Here is a 21,119-nt window from a genome sequence, read left to right on the forward strand (position 1 = left end):
GAGTATGGCTTTTGAATGCCACCCAAAAGGCCAATGTGTTAAAGGTCTAGATTCAATGTGTCAGGAGGTGGTGAACTGTAGGGGCAAAGCCTACCGGAAGGAAGGAAGGCAGGTCACTGGAATGTGACCCTGAAGGAATTATTGGGACCCTGATATATTCATTCTCTTCCCTAGCCTCTCCTTGTTGTTGTTGTTTTGTTTATGTTTTATTTTTCTGTTCCCCGTAGCACAGGCTGACCTATGTACCCGAGGCTATCTTTGACCCCGACAGTCCCTGCCAAGCCCTCCCTGCTCACAGTCCACTGGAAGAGAGACTAGAGTCCCCACACAGTGATCACAAGGACTGAGGAAAGCTGGCCTGGGAGAGACTGAAGGCGGCAGGGTTGTTTCATGACTGAGGGAGAAAGCCAGTCATGAAGCAGGGCCTTCTATGACGGATGAGCCACTCTGCAGCTCTGTGGCTGCAAAGGCCGGCCAGTGTCAGCACGTCCCTTCCTGCACACAACACAGGCTCCTGTGCGGACTTTAGCGGCACTCAGAGCTAGTGCTTAGAAAAGTGAGGGGCTGGGGTGTGGCTCAGTGGTAGAGCCCCTGCCTAGAATCCCCCAGTGAGGGGCTGGGGGCTGCACATAACTGGGACTCCTTTGCAGTGGCCTTGAAGCAGGTGGGAGAATGTACCGAGGAAGAAGAGACTCACCACAATAATACCAGAGTCCTATAACTGCTAAGATGCCAATGCTGATGCCGATGCTGATGAAGATGATGGCGGCCGTGCCTAGGCCTGACGACATAGGCTCTGGAAAATAAATGGACGAGCAGGTGAGAAGTTACTCAGCTTTCAAGTTAACCCTGCATCTTTGAAACAACCTTCCATTTTCTGTGGGGAACCACATCTTCCTCAGTGTCCAGGTGTTGGCCACATTTTACGATTCCTACAGGGGGATGTTTGTTTGAGATGGGGGCTCCTGTAGCATAGGCTGGCCGCAAACTTGCTCTGTAGCCAAGGATAACCCCATGTGCCCATTTCTTCTCCCACTCTCTCTCCCATGCACTGTGATTACAGGCGTGCACCACAACCAGGCGTGAACCAGGTAGATGGGGCGCTGCAGCTTGAACCCAGGACCTCCTGCATGCTATGCAAGCAACTGGGATTTCCTTTTTCTTTTTTCACACTAGCCTGGTCAATCGGAACATCCCATTCCTCCTGTCTAGCCTGGTCAATCGGGACATCCCATTCCTCCTGTCTAGCCTGGTAAATCGGGACATCCCATTCTCCCTGTCTAGCCTGGTCAATGGGGGACATCCAATTCTCCCTGTCTAGCCTGGGAAGACCCTGTCTGATATTTAACCCAGCATAAAAAAGGCAGAATTAGGCAATTAGCCCAGGCTGGCCCCAAACTGCCTTTCTCACTGCTTCAGCCTTCCGAATACTGAGATTATTGGTGTGCACTCCCACACCTGGCGTCAGAGATAAGAGATGTAAAGAAGGGGCTGGAGAGATGGCTCAGAGCTTAAGAACATTGACTGCTCTTTTAGAGGTCATGAGTTCAATTCCCAGCACCCAAGTGGTAGCTCACAACCATCTGTAATGAGATCTGATCTTGTGCCATGCAGGCAGAACACTGTATTCATAATAAATAAAATAAATCTTAAAAAAGAGAGATGTAAAGAGAATTCCTGGGTGATGTGGGTCTAGCACCTGGATCTAACCAGAACTGAAGCTGTGTTTTCAACAAATTATTTCTTTTCCAATTAAAAAATACGATTGTTTATGTGTGTGCGTTGCATATGTGTGCACACGTTCTGGCCATGGTGGGTATAAGTGCAGGGCAGAAGAAAACTGTGGAAGTCGGCTGTCTCCTTCCAGCCAAGGACTGAGCTCAGGTCAGACTTGGCAGTAGGCACCTCTGGCCGCTGAGTCGTCCCTGTGCGACGGGACCGCCCTTTCAGTCTTTGTAGCCGGTAGTTATGTTCAGTACGCTTGGAGAGGGCTTTCCGAGTCCTCAGGTCAGAGGTATCCCACACCCACCCTAGCCCAGGCTGGTGAAATCTGTGACCTATGACCTGCCGTCATTCAGCCACACGCACACCCAGCTCCCATCCCTGGGGGCCATCCTGCTGTACCCTTCCCTCCTGGTCTGAGGACAGCTCACCTTTAACATGGACGGTTACTTGGTTCTGCCCGGATCCTAGGGCATTGGTGACATTGCAGACAAAGGTCACGTTATTGATAGTGGTCTTGTTCACCTTGTGGATTAGGAGCCGATTGCCCTGGGCCTCAGTGTTGTTGGGCAGAGGACCCGTAGTCCTGGAGGAGACAAGATGGTGAGCAGGCAGCCTCTGCTGACGGGGCATCCACAGTGTGGCAGGGACACAGACCAGCTCTAGCCACAAACAGGCCGACAGCATCTTCATGCTCCCAGGCTCTGGTTTCCTCTTAGCCTGTGGCTGTTCCTCATATGGCCACAAGAGGGCGCACGAACCCAATTCCACTTCCCAGAGCCAGGCTTTGGGCAGAGCAAACCCCAGGTTCCACGTGATGCGCCCCCTCTTTACCAGTGTCCTCAGCACTCTCTCCTCCTCCCTGTGCACAGTCACATGGACCTCCTGCCCCACGCACCAACACCCCACTTAGGCCTTTCCAGAAGCAACAGCTGATGGACAGAAATGCATTTGTAAATGTCGTTCTCTCTACCCACAATGCCATTCCTCCAGGTGCAGAGAGTTCTGCCTGATCTTCTTCACTCCTGTGGTCTCGCCCCACTGTTTCTACTGCGAAGCACCTCCCTTTCCCTAATCTCCACCCTTGTTTTATCTATATCAGACATTTCTCAGACTTTCTTTATAACTCTGTCTTGCTTGGTGAGGCCGAGAGCTTAGACTTTGACCAACATTAGGCACCACATAGGGTTGAAGGACGGCCCAAGCCCCGAGAACACATCCCAGCAGGGAGGGGAGGATGTGGGAGTGTGGAGTCCTGAACCCTCTACTGAAGCGAGGAGGAAGCACAACCACCCATCTGGTCTGACAGCCTCGACTGTGGCGTTTGGGAAATCCTCCTGCCTCAGCCACTCAAGCACCGAGGCACCTCTATGCTCTGTGCCCCACCATCACCTTTTTTTCTTTTGTATTGAGGCTAGAACCCATAGTAAATAATCACTAATCAAAAAACCAAACTCCCAGCCCCTCACTGGGGGATTCTAGGCAGGTGCTCTCCCCATCAGTCAAGTTCCCAGTTCTAATGATGCCAAATCTTTGATGTCAGTTCCTTCCGCTGGAAACTGGTACCCAGAGACCGGCTAATGTGGTCTGGTCACCAACCACCATGGCATGACCACATGGTTAACATATAAAAATAGTCACCTTATCCCACAATATGGACTGGTTTGTTTTATTTTTATAGACTCCCACCATGTAGTTCTGGCTGGCCTAGAATTTGCTTTGTAGACTAAGCTGGCCTTGAACTCAGAGACCCACTTGCCTCTGCCTGTGGAGTGCCGTGCACCACCACACCTGGCCCCAAGGACTGCTTAAGTAATTGATGACACATACAGAAAAGACTCCAACGACATCAAACTCTGGGCAGGTCTGGTGGTGACCCCAGGAATTCTAGCAAGCAGGAGGCTGAGGCAAAAGGGCCTTCAAGTTCTGGGCCACGCCCATAGCTCCAGACCTTGGGGACAGGGAGCAGGAGGGCTGCAGCAAGTGCAAGGCCAGCCGTGTGTAGGTCTGCATAGAGACTGTCTCAAAAGGCCAAAAATAGGGCCTGATGACCCGAGGTCGAGCCCCACGACACACGTCGGGAAGAGAGAACCGGCTCCTGCGAGTTGTCCTTAGATCTCTACATGTACACTGTGGCACTGGGGACCTACTCCCAGTAAAATAAACGAATAAATGTAGTAATTTTCCAAAACATAAATTAGGAGAAGTGAAATATTAGTGGGAGAATCCTTGAGGTTGGACTTTGGGCTTTTTGAGCACTCATTTGGAAAATTCCTGTGACTGTATATTTGAAAATTTCTCTACCAAGATATTGGAGGAAAGAGGGTTGTGAAACTAAGTGCTTTTCTTAAAAAAAAAATATTTTTAAGATGGACGAAAATGTGTGGAAATTGCCCCCTGGGGAAAAATTACAGCTGCTGGGAACCAGAGCAAAAGACAGGGGCAGGGGCAGGCGTGTGTGTGTCTCTGTGTGTGTGTGTCTGTGTCTCTGTGTGTGTCAGTGTGTGTGCCTCCTCTGTGTGTGTTTTCTCTGTGTGTGTGTGTGTCTGTGTGTCTCTCTGTGTGTGTCTCTGTGTGTATCTGTGTGTGTGTGTGTTTGTGTCTGTGTGTCTGTGTGTGTGACTAACCAAACACAGTAGAAGCTGTTTGGGGGCATGGGTGGCTGTACCTGAGTACACACACTGTTTTTGCTTCTAATGGAACTGTTTGAAAGTTCTAGAATGGTTCAGCCAAATTATTTTTTTTTAAAAAGAAGTCTAATAAAAATGTTATTTATACATTTGGGCAGGTGGCAGAAAGCTTGCTAGAATCCCCCAGTGAAGGGCTGCGGTGGGGTGTGGCTCAGTAGTAAAGTATTTTCCTAGTGTGTATGACCCCGGATTCCGGCCTCCACTGAAGAAAAGAAAATCACCCTTTTCCTGCATGTATGTTCATATGAGCGCAGCCTGCATGTATGGTCATGTGAGCACAGCCTGCATGTATGGTCATGTGAGCGCAGCCTGCATGGATGTTCATGTGAATGTAGCCTGCATGTATGGTCATGTGAGCGCAGCCTGCATGTATTATCATGTAAGCGCAGCCTGCATGGATGTTCAGGTGAGCGCAGTCTGCATGGATGTTCATGTGAGCGTGTTATAAACAGAGATGAGGTCTTTACTCATGCGTGTACAGCAAGCACTTTCTCGACCGACCGAGCCATCTCTAACACCCTCAGCCTCCAATCCAGAGCTTTCACAGCTCTGGGGCTAACTTCCTCCTCTGCGCACCGGGTGGGGCAGTCAGGAATCCATGTCTGGGGGTAAGTCAGACATCTTTCATTTGCTTCTGTCCCGTGAGGGCTCACCCAGGGACTTACCAGTATTAAGCCATTGTCCCAGCCCTTTGTGACCGCCAACCTGCACAGAGATGGGGAATCCCTAGGGGTGTGGTATAAAAAAATCCCAGGAGAGCTAGTGGCCATGGCCTGGATCAGCTCACCTCAGAAAATCCCAGTCACAAGAAGAAATTTTTACTGGGAATATAGAATGATTCTACCTGTTTTGATATTTTTAAAAATTTATTTATATTTTATGTTCATTGGTTTTTTACCTGTCTGTATGTCTGTGTGAGGGTATCAGATTCCCTGGAACTGGAGTTGTGAGCTGCCATGTGGGTGCTGGGAATTGAACTCGGAGAGCAGCCAACGCTCTTAACCTCTGAGGCATCTCTCCTGCCACTATTCATTTATTTTCGAGACAGGGTCTCACTAGGTAGTCCTGGCTGTCCTGGAACTCATTCCGTAGACCAGGTCGGCCTCAGACTCACAAAGATCCACCTGCCTCTGCCACCCGAGTGCTGGGATTGAAGGTGTGCGCCACCATCATGCCCAACTCTATTTTTATTGCTCCTGTATCCTTCCCACTCTCAGACCTGTGGCTTCTGAGCCCAGCCCTCCTCCCGCACAGCCAGCCCCAGGTCCCCTCACTCAGAGCTCCATCTAGAGCTGGTGAGCGCTGAGCCCAGCCCTCCTCCGGCACAGCAAGCCCCAGGTCCCCTCACTCAGAGCTCCATCTAGAGCTGGTGAGCGCTGAGCCCAGCCCTCCTCCCACACAGCCAGTCCCAGGTCCCCTCACTCAGAGCTCCATCTAGAGCTGGTGAGCGCTGAGCCCAGCCCTCCTCCCGCACAGCCAGCCCCAGGTCCCCTCACTCACGTGCTCCATTCATAGTCAGTGGGCTCTGGTTTGCTTCGAGCGTCACAGGACAGGGCCACACCAGTAAGACCCTCAGGCCATTCTTCGTCATAGCCAGAGATGGACACTTCAGGTGGATCTGGAGAGAACGGACATGAAGGCTGAGATCTGGACAGTGTCTGAGGGCTTTCTCCTGAGCAGGAGGCAGCTTGGCACTTTGGGCATTAGCCCAGGGCATCGTTAGTCAGGGGGACACAAAGGGGACCCCCACAGATCCTTCCTTTGTGTGTTTCCCGCAACAGCTCCTGGCTCATCCTGGGTGTCCTGTGCGTAAAGATTTTTTTGGACACTCCAAACACCCAGGAGCACATTCAAGGCTCCGAGAAATCCTGGAAGGGAGAGCCCAGGGTAGGCAATGACGGGAAGGAAGGAGGGTAGGATGTCTCAAGACCTTGTATAGGAGTCAGGTATTAATCGTAGCACTTGGGAGGCTGAGGCAGGAGATCATGAGTTCGCAGACAGCCTGGCCTATATTGGGAGATCCTATCTCACTCAACTCATCCTCTGAAAAGCAATCTTGCATTGATACTGCTGATGGGCTTGGTAGAAACAGAATATGGGACGGTAAATTATTAAGTAGGTGCATAGCTCATAGCTCATTTCTAGGAACCAAGACCAAAGATATTAGGGGGCAATATTAAGGTAAAGCTAGAAAGATAGCCGGGCAGTGGTGGCGCACGCCTTTAATTCCAGCACTCGGGAGGCAGAGGCAGGCGGATCTCTGTGAGTTTGAGGCCAGCCTGGTCTACAAGAGCTAGTTCCAGGACAGGAACCAAACGCTACAGAGAAACCCTGTCTTTTTTTTTTTTTTTTTTTAAGATTTTTTTATTTATTGTATACACAGTGTTCAGCCTCCATGTATGCCCTCAGGCCAGAAGAGGGCACCAGATCTCATTACAGATGGTTGTGAGCCACCATGTGGTTGCTGGGAATTGAACTCAGGACCTCTGGAATAGTAGTCAGTGCTCTTAACCTCTGAGCCATCTCTCCAGCCCAGAAACCCTGTCTTGAAAAAATCCAAAAAAAAAAAAAAAAAAAAGCTAGGAAGATATATATATATAGATAGACAGACAGACAGACCGACAGATAGAATGTACATGTATGCATGCGTGGGTATGTGTGTAGATAAACCACCAGCCACACAGACTCCCAGGGCTTCATGCCTGGTCTAAGACACACAATTCTGAAGATTTAGTCTGGCAAGAATGGAAAAAGTCTCACCAAGACTATCTAAGAAATCATTCACATTTCAAAGTGATGACCTTGAGCCAGCGAGATGGCTCAGGGGGTGCCTGTCACCAGACTTGATGTCAAGCTTCAATTCTTCCACGGTGGAAGGGGAGAAGTGAGAGGCTGATTTCCACACATGTGCAGTGTATCTCCCTTAGACACACAAATACATACATACACACACAAATAATAAAAAAATTAATCTCTTGGAAAAATCCATTACGAGCATTAACTGAGTTTGGGTTTGTTTCTGAGAGTATCATAGCCCAGACTGGACTCAAATTCGAATGCTCTGAACTCAGTCTCCCGAGTGTTGGGATCCCACATGTGCACCATCACACCAGACTTACAGGGTCTCATGTAGCCCGGGCTGGACTTGAATGTGCTTCCATCAAGCCTTAGGATGACCTTGAACATCTGGCCTCTGCTTCCTGGGTGCTGGGGTTCAAACCCACGACTTTGTGCACACTAGAAAAGCAGTCTACCAACTGAGCCAGATCCCCGGGCGTCTTCTAAGGCGCTGAAGTAAGATGGTCATTAGAAAATCTGAAACACTCAAGGTTTCCTGAGGCTACTTCTGTGTGGGTGAACCTGGCTGGACTCTCTGTGGATAAGTCTGCAGGTGGCAATGTCGACAAGGCTAGGCAAGGGAGGTGACCCTGGACACAGAGTGTGAGGCTCCATCCATCCATAAATCACAGCTACCTACATGTGGAGAGAACGCAGACGGCCCAGAGACGAGCCAGTGTAGACAGCGCCAGGCTGTGGTGTAGACTACCCTGGAGGACCGTGTGAACACTGACCAGGGACTCAGGGTCAAACTGTGGGCGTAGTCAACATAAGCAGTTTACATGATTGGGATAGTGGAATGTGAACGGGCAGATCGGCATAGACAATGGGGCAAGGGGACCACGATGGGTAAGCAGTGGGTGACTTAGAAAAGGTAAGCGGGTCCAGTGTCCATGTGACAATGCCAGCTCTCCAAGCCGGTGGTCTAAGGCATGGGAACAAATGGTGGATGAACTAGCGTAGAAAGCAGCGAGATGGAGGCGGCCTGGGGCTTGTGCGCATGCGCAGACATACTCACAGGGCACAGAAAGGGTCACTAGTAGCAGCTCCGGCTCCTGGACGCTTTCATGCTTCACGCTGCAGGTGATGTTCTTGCCATCGGCATGGCTCGAGGGCATCGAGGACAAGAAGCTGGTGACTGTGAAGGTGCCCGGCTGGGGCCCTAGCTCCGTAGTTTCACGCGTTTCGCTTCCTTTTAGGTCCGAGAGCCAGGAAATTTGCGGTGGAGGGCGACCGCCAGTGGAGATGCACTTAGCTAAGTCCTGCAGCTTCCAGGTAGGAGAAGGCGTCAGGGCCTCTGCAGTGTTTGTAGGTCGGGCTGCAAGAACCATTGAAGACACATCATTTTACTGGCTGCTCAGTAGCAGGAGGAAGCAAGCCCCTAAACCTTGATTTTTTTTTTTTTTTTTGACAAGATCTCACTGTGTAGCCCTGGTTGGGCTCATGAGCTTCAAACTCCTTGGTGGCAGGAACCTGTATTCCTGCCACTATGCTTGGTGTTGAAAAGATAATTTACAGGGTCAATTTGAAATCCTAGCTTTGGGCTGGCAAGATGGTTCGGTGGATAAGGGTGCTTGTGGCTAAGCTCGACAGCCTGAGTTCAATTCCCAGGACACACGTGGTAGGACAACTCCTGCACCTTGTTCCTGGACAGCCTCAGGTACATCATCCTACTTACGCATAGGCACACAAATAAATAAAATATAATGAAAAAAGCAACCTCAACCCTGCTCCTGAAGAGTCAGATATCTGTAGACACGTCGGTCTAAGCGAGATAAAATGAGCATACAGGTCATTGGCCTGTGTGGTGCACACTTTAATCCCAGCGCTTGGGAGGCAGGGGCAGCGGATCTGTGAGTTCAAGGCCAGCCTGGTCTACAGAGCAAGTTGCAGGACAGCCAGGGCTGTTGTGGTTTGAAAGCACTCTCGGGTTCAGCACCACATCTGCCTGCACGTTGCCATGCTCCCTGTCGTGATGCTAATGGACTGAACCTCTGAACCTGTAAGTGAGTCATCCCAATTAAATATTTCCTTATAAGAGTTATTGTGGTCATGGTGTCTCTCACAGCAATAGAAACCCTGACTAAGACAGCTTGTTACACAGAGAAACCCCCGTCTCGAAAGGCCAACCAACCAAACAACAACAATAAAAAAGAATACACAGGTCAAGCTGTCAGAATGATCTCTGGGAGGGAGCTGGAGAGATGCCTCAATGGTTAAGAGCACTGGCTGCTCTTCTAGAGGATTGGGGTTCAATTCCCAGCACCAATATGGTACTCACAACTAACACCAAGGATTCAACACCCCCTTCTGGCCTCCTCCACATTAGGCACACGGGTGGTGCAAAGACATATATGAAGGAAAACACTCATGTATGTTATATGTATAGATAACACACACTGTATATATCTACCTATATTATGTGCATATGTATATATATATATGTTGTGAAATGTTTAGCTATGTAAAGATATGTTACATTTGTTTATGCTGCATTGTTTAACGATGTAAGGATGTATGTTTACTCATGTAAAGATGAGTTGCTGTTTCACCTTGCCTGCCTAACGCACCTGATTGACTAATAAAAAGCTGAGTGGCCAATAGCTAGGCAGGAGAAAGGATAGGTGGGGCTGGTGGGAAGAGAATAAATAGGAGAATCTAGGCTTGAGAAAAGAAGAAAAAGGAGGAGAAAATGGGGGACATACCTGGAGCAAGAAGCCAGGCAGTCGCCAAACAGACAGATGTGAGAAGCAAGAAAGTAAGATATACAGAAGGAAAGAAAAGTAAAAAGCCCTGAGGCAAAACTTAGATAAGGAGAAAGAAAGGCTAATTTAAATTAAAAGAGCTAGCCAGAAATGAGCCTAAGCCAGACTGAGCACTCAACACTAATAGGGTTCTGTGTCATGATTTGGGAGCTGGTTGGTGGCCCAAAAAGATGAAGCCTGGTACATTTAAATACATTAAAAATAAATGCTCCACTGGGTGGTGGTGGCACACACCTTTAGTCCCAGCGCTCAGGAGCAGAGACTGGAAGGTCAGGAGGTCAAGGTCATCCTTAACCACAGGCTAGCCTGGGCTACATGGATCCTGCCTGGATCTTTTGACTTAGAGGATATGTCATGTCCCAAGGGTGTCACCCAAGCCTCCTTGCTTTTGGCTAGCTCCCTGCTCCTCTGGCCCCAGGGTTTCTTCTCTTCACCCTAACACTTACCAAGCACCCGCAGATGGACACTGTTGCTCCTGCTGCCCGTGGGAAATGTGGCAAATTGACATTCATAGCTGCCTTCATCCTCGGCTCGCACGTGGGAAATCACCAGAGATGCATTCCAAGGATGCCCGTCCAGCTTGGGGGCCAAGAACATCACCCTTTCTGAGTCTGGGATGCTGGGTCCCTTGGTGGGGTGGAAGACAGCCACGGTAGGGCGGGAGCCATCTGGGTTCTTCTTCATCCAGGTTACTTGGGTGACTGTCACATTCTCAGCAGACATCAGATTACATAACAAGGTGGTAGGCTCATTCAAGAAGCCAGTCACATTAGTGAGCACCTGCACGGCTATACCGGAAGCTGTGAAACCAGAGGCCGTATTAGTTCACTTCATTTAAAGGTTTATTTGTATGTTAATTTGCTAGAATGTATGCATATGCATCACATGTGTGCAGTGCCCATGGAGGCCAGAAGGGGGCAGCAGATTTCCATCCCCAAACTTGTGTTACAGAGGGTTGTGTGTTTCCATGTGAGAGCTGAGAACTGAACCCAGGTCCTCTGCAAGACCAGCTAGTGCTCTTAACAGCCGAGTCATCTCTCCAGCTACCTAGTTTACACTCTTATTTATAACAATAATAATTATTATTTGAGAGAGCGTCTCAGTATATAGACCAGGCTGGCCTGGAACTCAGAGACCTGCTCACCTCTACCTCTGCCTCCTAAATGCTGGGATTAAAAGTGTACATCACTACCCTGGGCTAGAGGTGCCACTTATGAACGGGGAAATGGAGGCACAGAAGGTTTTGCTAGGGTATCACACAGGCATAAGATGACAAGGTGACTTCATAGTCATTCCAGTAGGCTCTCTGTGAGACTCTTTCTGTCAGTGCAACACACAGTTGGCTCTCAACATTAGTTGAAAACAGTATCAGGCACTCTGGGTGACAAGGATAATGACTTCAGAGTTAAATTCTGGGAATTCAAGCACTGCCATGATGAGCCGTGGGCTCCTCTGCACAGGGTTGCTCTTGCGGCATCAGTTTCTGCATCTGAAAATGGACTCTACTATAGATGTAAACGACCACCAACGGTCCACCCGTGCCAAGGTTTAAACCCTTAAGCAGTGCACCTTGACGGGTGGTGGTAGCAAACACCTTTAATCCCAGCACGCAGGAGTCAGAAGGAAATGGATCTCTGTGTATACGAGCCCAGCCTGGTCTACAGAGTGAGTTCCAGGACAACTAGGGCTACAAAAAGAAACCTTGTCTCGAAAATACAAAAATAAAACAGAGGTGGACCTATACAGAAGTCTTTCTATTCTTCCTTCTCCTTTTCTTTCTCTTTTCAGCACATGGTTTCAAAGTAGCCCCGGCTATGCTGGGATTAAATGCGTGAACCACCGCCTCCTGACTAATATCTCTGAGTTGCTGCCCTCTGGGTGAGCTGCCTCACTCGGGGCAGTGGCGAACTGCCCGGTCACCCTCCACCCTCCGAAAGAATGGGGCTGGTCCAGAGCTGAGCTCCAGTTTGCTTTGTGTGGGGACCAAGGTTCTAACCACAGCACCCAGACGTCCTGAGGGGTAGAGCCCTTCACCAGAATCTTCGAGTGAGGGGCTGGTTTCAGTCTCCAACACAACTAAAAAACTGAATGAAAGTCGCGGGGCTGCGGGGTAACTTCATGCCACTCGTTCCTCATGCGTAGGGTGTGGCCGCAAGTGAAGGCTGTAAGGACGGGTGAGAGTCAGAGCTTGTGTTGGGGGTGGGAAGGGAGATGAGGGGGGGGGCTTATGCTGGAGCCTAGGCTAGCTTGGAACTCTGAACAATCCTGCTTCATCCTCCCCGGTCCTAGGGTGGCCGGTGTGAGCCATCAAGCCCAATCTTTCCGGAATCTGTGCCCCGGAATCCAGACCTTAAACTTTGGGCGGCGAAGAAGGGACCAGATGGCCTGGGGTGGGGGCAGGTGCACACGGGACCGGGAGCGAGTGGGCCCGGGAGTTACTCACCGGCTTTCGCGCGGTCCGGCAGGAGCAGCAGCAGCAGGCCCGGTAGCAGCAGCCGTGGCGACCAGGCGAGAGGGGTGTGTCGATTCATGGAGTTCGGGAGCCGATTCAGTTCCTCCTTGGGCTACACTGACGGCGAATGTCGAGACTCCGGTGCCGGCTAAAGAATGAAAGGGATTCTGGCTGGAAAAACTACTGCGCAGGCGCAGTAAACCCGCCCCAGCTCGGGGTGGGGGGGCGGGAGGGGGCGGGGGGGGCAGGTCTAAAATTCCGGCACTCAGGGAGGAGCGGCTAGGATCGCTGTGAGTCAGAGGCCCAGCCCGGGTTACATTAGGTGGGTCTGAGCTAAAGGGAGACCTTGTCTTAACCAACAATTAAATAAATAAATAAATAAATAAATAAATAAATAAATAAATAAATAAATAAATAAATAAATAAATAAGGAGGGAGGCGGTGGGGGGTACTGGCGGGGGCGGGGGAGCAAAAGGAAACCCGTTTGGGAGCCTGCTGTGGAATAAGTCTCAGGGCCTGACTCAGACACCTAGTGTTCTACGTAAACCCGTTATCTCAGCGCTTTGGGGACGCAGGCAGGAGGATCAGAAATTCAAGCCATTTTGAACTACGTAGCGAGTTTGAGACCAAACTGGGCCATATGAGATCATCCTAAATTTTTTTAAATTAAATAGGATAAATTAACTTATTTTAAAAACAAAAGTTAATAAAATAAATAAAAATAAATTTAATTTAATGGGGGGGGAGCCTCTAAAATTCCAGAGCTCTGGAGGCAGAGGCAGGTAGATCTGCCGGCTTGGTCCACATAGAGAATTCCAGGCCAGGCAGGACTACTTAGTGAAACCCTGTGTCTGAAAGAAATAGGGTCTCTCATATCGGACATGTTGGCCTCAAACTGAATTCTAGGCCAGTGATTCCCAACCTTCCTAATGCTGAGACCCCTTTAATACAGTTCCTCATGTTGTGGTGATCCCTAACCACAAAATTCTTTTCGTTGGTACTTCATAACTGTAATTTTGCTACTGTTATGAATTGCAATGTAAATATCTGATATGCAAGATCTGATATGCGACTCCCAAAGGGGTGGCACTCCCCACCCCCACCCTCACCCCCCGGGGTGCAGGAATAACGGGGGTGCGCACAAAGCCCGCTCTGGGTTAATTTCTGAATGGAATCTGAGGGCAAGCCTCCTGGAAATCTCTGGATTTTTTTTTTTTTTTGAGTCCTTCTGTGGTATTTCCACACTAAGATTCTGTGTCCCTGTGTTCCTCCTTTGACCATGCTGTCATGACAATGGGGTTCCCCTTCCTCCGGGTCTCCCCATTGCTATGGCAGAGATGGGCAGCCCAGCCTGATCTACTTAGCTAGTTCCGGGACAGCCAGGGCTACACTAAGAAACCGGTCTCAGAAACTGTCCTCCCGGCCAAAGGGAAAGGTTCCCCCACTACCCCCTCCTGTAAAAAAACCGAAACTTTTCTTCTAGTCCTTTCCCACACAAAGGCTGCTCTGCCACTGGGTCTCTGGCCCTTTGTCTTTCTTTCTGGCCAGCCGCACACAGTTTTTGAGCTCACTGAAGTGAAAGAAGAGATGGAAAAGTCAGTTTCTCGAGGAAGTGGACACCAACCTTTACATTTTTATTAATTTTTTCTGTTCTTTAGCATCTGTTTCCAAATTTGATATATTCTAAAACAGCTTTTCTTTTTTAATAATTTATTTTTATTTTATGTACATTGGCATTTTGCCTTCATGTATATCTGTGTGAGGGTGTCAGATCCCCTGGAACTGGAGTTATAGACAGTTGTGAGCTGCCATGTGGGTGCTGGGAATTGAACCCTGGTCCTCTGGAAGAGCAGTCAGTGCTATTAACCACTGAATCATCTTTCCGGTCTCTTTAAACTTCTTTTCAATGTATGTATGCACTGTGTGTACTTGACTGTGTGTTTATAGTGTGTGTGTGTGTGTATGGATATGTAGTGTGTATGAATGAAGTGCTTGAGTGTTCCTGAGTGTGTATGTACGTATGTGTGACTTTATGTATGTATAGTGTGTATAAATGAAGTGTGTGTATATGGTGTGTTAGTATTCATGTGTATGTGTCATGTGTGATTATGAGTGTATGTAGTGTGTGTGTATTATAGTGTTCATGTGTGTGTCCTTGTGTACATACTTTCATACGTATGTGTGTGTGTGTGGTGTGTACAGGCACCCATGCATGCCTTGGTACAACCCTCAGGCATCTGTTTTCTCCCTCCACCATGTGGGCTCTGTAGTAGGGAGCTGCTGGCTGTGTTCATGCCGCCCCAGCTCCCAGTCACATGGCTAGCTTATGCCCCAAAATGACACACAAACGGTATTCTTTTAAACACTGCTTGGCCCATTTCTATTCATGTGTGTAGCACCCCAAGGTGCGCTTACCGGGCAGATTCTAGTCCATCTTGGGTCAGAGCTTCATCGCATCTGCCGGGGAGAGGGGAGCATGGCGTCTGCTCCAGAGAGCAGAGCTGTTGAGTCTGAGCTCACTTCCTCTTCCTCCCAGCATTCTGTTCTGTTTACTCCACCCACCTATGTTTTAACCTATGAGGGCCAAGCAGTTTCTTTATTACTTAACCAATGAAATCAACAGATTGATATATGACACTCCCACATCAGGGCTCTACGAGCCCAGTCGTGAAGCTCATGAGAGAAGTGCCTGAGACGCCGCGATGCCCGCTAAGCATCATGCCCGCTGAGCCGCCATGCCCGCTAAGCCACAATGCCCGCTGAGCCGCCATGCCCGCTGAGCCGCGATGCCTGCTAAGCCACGATGCCCGCTTTTCCAGTTCGAATTGTTTTATCCTACATGAGCGATTTCCACCATTTCTTCCTTAGATGTCCTTTCACTGGTGATACTACAGTGAGAGGCTGCCATTGTCTCTTCAGCTGATGCTTAGGTCTAGGTGGGCTTGGCCAAGCAGGAGTGGGAACAGTCAGAGGGTGGGTGCATACCCGTTAGCACACAAATGGAGAAATCAAACCAAGCTTGGCAATGCTGACTCTTTTCCGTGGAGGGAAATGGAAAGCCAGGGTATTTTTTTTTTGTTTTTGATTTTTGCATTTCCCTCAAATACATCTTAATTAAAATAACGTCACTATGAAACCTAAAACCGTCTGAGGTAACAAATGTCTTTTTTTTCCTCTCTCTCCCATTTCCTCTTATGAATCTCTGTCTCTTTTGACTCCTGAGCCGTGGCAGCCTTTCTCTCGAAGCTAGCAAGAGAGAGTCTGGGCTTGGTGAGGTGTCTGCCACTGATGGCCGCCTTTGTCCAGGCTATCACTCAAAGCTCTGCTCTTCCCATTCCATGAGAGGGGTCAGGAGACTGAGGGATCAGTACTACCCTGTGTTTTTCTGGTTGAGCTAATCACAAGTCCATCCAACCCAATGATAAGGCCTTTTATATTTTGGGGGGGAGGGTTTGAGGCAGGGTTTCTCTATAACTTTGGTGCCTGTCCTGAAACTCGCTCTGTAGACCAGGCTGGCCTCGAACTGACAGAGATCTGCCTGCCTCTGTCTCCCGAGTGCTGGGATTAAAGGCGTGTGCCACCTCCGCCTGACTTGGGACTTCTTTATAAGTCTATTGCCAGCCCTATGGTAATCCCCCTGAAGTGTCCATCCTGCTGGGGAGGGTGAAAGTGCTTCTTTGAAAAAAAAAATCAATTAAATCTATATTGCATTTTATCTATTATATGTGTGTTTGATTTGAGTGTGGATATGGTGAACAGCTGGAGGTCAGAAGTCAATGAGTGTGAAGGGCACAGTAAAGAAACTGATACAGAAATACCTGCTTCCTGAGTGAAAAGGAAAAAATTTATTCCAAACTGCCAAGGTTGTCTGCCCGAGGGGAAGCTGGGAGAAGTGAAAGGGGGGTTCTTCTGGGTTCTAAGGGAGTGAGAACCTGGGAGAAAGGGAGCCTATTAGCTGGGGTGGAAGGCTTGGAGGCTAGCCTGGATCAGATGTGTTGATAGTTAATGGAAGAGCCATATGTCCCTTTTCCATGAGACAGGGAGAAAGATTCCTATTAGCAAGTGGGAATCAGCTTCCCAAGTCCCCAAGGGAATGCTGGCTTTTGTCTGTCAGAATTTGGAAAAAGGAATTTCTTCTGATAGTTAATTTGCCAGAGTTGATCCTTCCCTTCCACCACATGGGGCCTGGGGATCGAACCCAGGTCATCAGGCTTGGTTGCAAGTGACACCTCCCCCCACCCCACTGAGCAATGGCTCCAGCCAGAAAGTGCCTCTTAGCCGCGTCAGACTCTATGACTGGATTGCTCAGAATCTCAAAACTAGTGGGAGGCCACAGTAAACAGAGGAGGTGGAGGAGAAACAGATCCAGGAGGAAGAAAAGGCCAAATAGTAGCAAGAATGTAAGTATTTTTGAACAATCTAGGAAGCCAGGGACTGGAGAGAGGGTGAGGGGGTAAGGAGCGCCTCTTGCTCTTCCAGAGGACTCCAGTTCCCACGTTCATGCTGGCCAGCTCAACTGCTATAACTAGAGGTGGTGCACGCCTTTAATCCCAGCTCTCGGGAGGCAGAGACAGGTGGATCTCTGTGAGTTCTATGCAGTGAATATCAGGCTAACCAGGGCTCCACGGTAGTGGAAACATCAGGTAGGCATGAGTGACAGCTAATCTTGCTTGTCAATATGATACACCTTGGTAAAGGGAGCCTCAGTTAAGGTATTGCCTTCATTAGGTTGGCCTGTAGCCATGTCTAGGAGGCATTTTCTTGATTGCTAATGGATGTAGGGAAAACCCAGTCCACTGTGGGCAGCACTGTCCCTTAGGCGTGAGCAGTCCACTGTCGGCGGCACTGTCCCTTAGGCTTGAACAGTCCACTGTGGGTGGCGCTGTTCCTTAGGCGTGAGCAGTCCACTGTGGGCGGCACTGTTTCTTAGGTGTGAGCAGTCCACTGTGGGCGGCACTGTTCCTTAGGTGTGAGCAGTCCACTGTGGGTGGCACTGTCCCTTAGGTGTGAACAGTTCTCTGTGGGCGGCACTGACCCTTAGGCATGAGCAGTCCACTGTGGGCGGCACTGTTCCTTAGGTGTGAGCATGAGCCAGGGAATAGGCCGGTAAGTAGCATTTCTCTATGGCTTCAGCTCCAAGCTCTTGTCTTGAGTTCCTGCCTTCGTTTCCCTCAGTAATGGACTGTGACCGGTCAGCAGAAATAAACCCTTTCCTTCCCAGGCTGCTTTCGATCGTGGTGTTTTATCACTGCAGCATGAAGCAGACGAGGATGACCAAACAAGGGAGAGCCCTGAGACAGCTCTCCGATGCTATCTGGCGGCATCGTTAGCTTCGGAGTTGGTGTGAATGGGTGATTTGTAAAGATAATGTGTACCCAGGGGTTCCCTGTGATGGCCAAAAGGAAACTAGAACAGACGCAGATTTGGGCCAGGAATGGCTGCTATTCAGGGACTGCAGGCGGCTCGTGGCGATTTGGCACAGGATCTGTCACATTCTAACTCCCTACAATATGAAGTAGTCATGGCTGTAGAATCTTCACGTAGATGTGGCCTTTTGGCATTGGGGAATGTCAGTCCCCAGTACAATTTCAGGAGGAAGATCTCTCTTGCCCTTAAAATTGTTTTAAGTGGGGTGAAAACACTAGGGAGAGAATGAAGTATTCCTGGGAGTTTGGCTGTGGGTTCCCAAGAAGAGCTGTGTTTGAGCATTTCCACAGTAGCCATATACATGACTTGGTGACTGGCTCTCGGTGTCCATTTCAGAAGATCGGTAAGAATGTTTGCGTTGTGGAATATTATTGTATGATGTGTTACATTTGTTCATGCCGTGGAATATTTGTTCAATGCTGCAAAGACGTGTTTCATTGTTTATGCTGCATTTGTTAACTCTGTGAAGATGTATTACTTTGCCTGTCTAAAACACCTGGTGGTCTAGTGACGCACTGAATGGCCAATAGCCAGGCAGGAGAAAGATAGGAGGGGCTTCCAGGCAGAGGGAATAAATAGGAGGAGAAATCTGAGTGGAGAAAATCAAGAAACAAGAAAAGGAGGAGAGGAGAACCTCAGGGGCAACCTCCCAGCTGGAGAAAGAAAGGAAGATCTACAGAAATAGAGAAAGGTAAAAGCCCAGAGGTCAAAGGTAGATGCTATCATTTAAGTTAAGGAAAGCTGGCTAGAAACAAGCCAAGCTAAGACTGAGCATTCATAGGAAGCAATACACCTCCGTGTGTGTGATTTATCTGGGTGCTGGGCCCCCAAAGACTAAAGAGTAAAAACAAAAAACAACCAACAACAGTTTTCAGTCCTATTCTTTTGTAGCCCAGGCTGGTCCCAGACTCCTTATGTAGCTGAGAAAACACCTTGAACCTTTGATGCCTCTTTCCCAGTGCTAAGACAGCAGGCAGGCATCGCCACCAGACTGGTCCCTACTCTGCTGGGGGATGGAACCCAGCACTTCCTGCGTGCTAAACAGTCTCTCCACCGACTCCCATTCCCAGCCCTATACTGTCCTATAGCATTCATTTGTGTGTGTGCCCTGTGGTTCACATGCGAGGGTCAGAGGACAGTGTGTGGGAATGAGTTCTTGCCTTATACCATGTGGGCTCTAGGAATCCAACTCAGGTCCCCAGGCTTAGAGGCAAGCCTTTGGGCCCACTGAGCCTTTCTGACCTCCCTATCCGGGAGTTCTGTACTTCCCTGGGGACTGTGGCTGGCTCTTCTGTGACACAAGTTCTTCCACACAGCGAGAGTTTCAGTCACATCGTGGCCCATCTGCCACTCACCACTGGTCCAATGGGGTTCCTCTGTCTTGAACTTGGCTTTGAAAAACCACTCCGAGGCTGGGTGTGGTTTCAATTCCAGCACTCAGGAGGCAGAGGTAGGATTTCTGGGAGTTTGAGGCGAGCCTGGTCTACAGAGTGAGTTCCAGACCAGCCAGAGCTATATATCGAGAGATCCCGTCTCAAAAGAAAGAAAGAAAGAAAGAAAGAAAGAAAGAAAGAAAGAAAGAAAGAAAGAAAGAAAACAACAAAAAACAACAAACAAAACAAAACAAAACAAAAAAAACCCACTAACCTGAGCCACAGAAACCTTTTCTGTGTGTGATGGGTAGGCTAGCGACCTAGGTATTTTGTTATAGCCCCTTAGTGCTGACCCATACAGTATGTGCTCTTGCTTCTGTGTGCTTCTCTCAAGCCTGTGTTCAGGGCTAGGGAGACGATTTAGTTGGGAAAGTGTTTGCTCTGTGTGCAAACATGACGACCTGGGTTTGCACTCCAGCACCCAGATAAAACCAAGAAAAGTGGTAAAATGTGCTGGCCCGAGAGACAGTACACCTACTTCCTACAGATGTGATGGTATCCGTCCTGTGGCTTCCTGAATGGGTGAAAGGGCATGCGAGTTTGTGGCTTTAGATGTTGCCCAGTTGCTGATAGGAGGAGCCTGTGCTGGCAAAGTCAGGTGCTCAAAGCTGGCATGAAAGGGCTTTTCTTAAAAAGTTCAGATGCGTGGGCCAGTGAGTTGGCTCCACACGTAAAGAAAGATGCTTGCAGTCAGGCCTGACACCTGAGTTCGATTTCCAGGGACCTACATAGTGGAAAGAAAGGACAGATTCCTGCAAGTTGCCCTCTGACCCCCACATGCATGCCATGGGACACACACGTGCGTGTATATATATACACACACATACATACACACCATAAAGTAACTAAATAAATGTCATTTTTTTTTATTTGTAAGGTTTCAGATCTGATTTTTCCCCAAAAAGGTGCAGGAGTCTAGGGATTAAAAAAAGAGAAACAGAGGAAGGCATGGGGAGAAAAGGAGGGAGGGAGAGAGGGAGGGGAAAGGCAGAAGGAGAAAAGGAGGAGAGACTCTCTGAGTGGCAACTCACTGCTTGGATCCTAGCACTTGGGGCTGAGCCAGGTCCTGTGTAGTGGAATTCTGGAAGAGTCGTATCTCGGGTAAACATCAGAATAAAATTGGTGTTTTCTAGAAGTGCTCAGACCTTGGAGAGCATGGTGGAAAATGGCGATTGTTCTCTGTGATTTACGGAGCTGTTTCCCTGAAGGTGCTGCACAGCCTTGGCATGGCTTTAGTCAGCAGATGGTCCCGGCACACCTGGAACGTGGTGCTGCAATCAATGCCCCATGAGGACGGTTGTGGGGTGGGGGGTGTGCGTGACATTTTCCTTCAGGAAACAGATTAGATCAAGACTTTGGTATGAGGAACTTGTTCCAAAAGCAGCTTTTGTGGGACCATCAATAAATATGCTTTGCAAAACTGTTTGAGTTCCCTGAGGCTGGACCCCAGCTGTCTCCGAGCCTGGAACACAACCTGGAGTGACCAGCTTTCTAGAACACTGACTTTCCTGGGTTGCAGGGTGGCCAGAGGAAAGGAAAGAGGGAGGGAGGGAGGGAGGGAGGGAGGGGGGAGGGAGGGAGAGAGAGAGAGAGAGAGAGAGAGAGAGAAGGAAAGAGGGAGAGAGACAGAGAGAGACAGAGACGGAGAGATAGAGACAGAGGAGAAGAAATACGGTGTACTTCTCTCTGTCAAATTCTACCTCTACTCTTGAATAGCTGATGGCCCTGGGCAACTGGGATCGGGTTTCTTGCCACCCACCCCTGTTGTATCGGGTCTGGATTCATGCGGGTC

General features: G+C 49.2%; 1 protein-coding gene across 3 annotated transcripts in view; it reads right to left on the reverse strand.

Moving 5' to 3' along the window:
- The window catches only part of LOC130869668 (poliovirus receptor-like), a 40,368-nt gene that overhangs the window by 3,495 nt on the left and 15,754 nt on the right, over window positions 1–21,119 (reverse strand). For 2 of the 3 annotated variants that reach the window (XM_057762023.1, XM_057762025.1), the window contains exons 1-6: window positions 12,459–12,623; window positions 10,462–10,815; window positions 8,269–8,568; window positions 5,913–6,030; window positions 2,154–2,308; window positions 698–796 (exon numbers count right to left, since the gene is read on the reverse strand). In XM_057762023.1, coding sequence (XP_057618006.1) covers window positions 698–796; window positions 2,154–2,308; window positions 5,913–6,030; window positions 8,269–8,568; window positions 10,462–10,815; window positions 12,459–12,546 — 1,114 coding nt within the window. In that variant the 5' untranslated portion in view covers window positions 12,547–12,623. Of the gene's footprint in view, window positions 1–697; window positions 797–2,153; window positions 2,309–5,912; window positions 6,031–8,268; window positions 8,569–10,461; window positions 10,816–12,458; window positions 12,624–21,119 lie in introns of those variants that run through there. The other variant, XM_057762024.1, reaches the window with a different exon arrangement.

Source organism: Chionomys nivalis, chromosome 2 (assembly GCF_950005125.1).
Source record: "Chionomys nivalis chromosome 2, mChiNiv1.1, whole genome shotgun sequence".
NCBI classification, from domain to species: Eukaryota; Metazoa; Chordata; class Mammalia; order Rodentia; family Cricetidae; genus Chionomys; species Chionomys nivalis.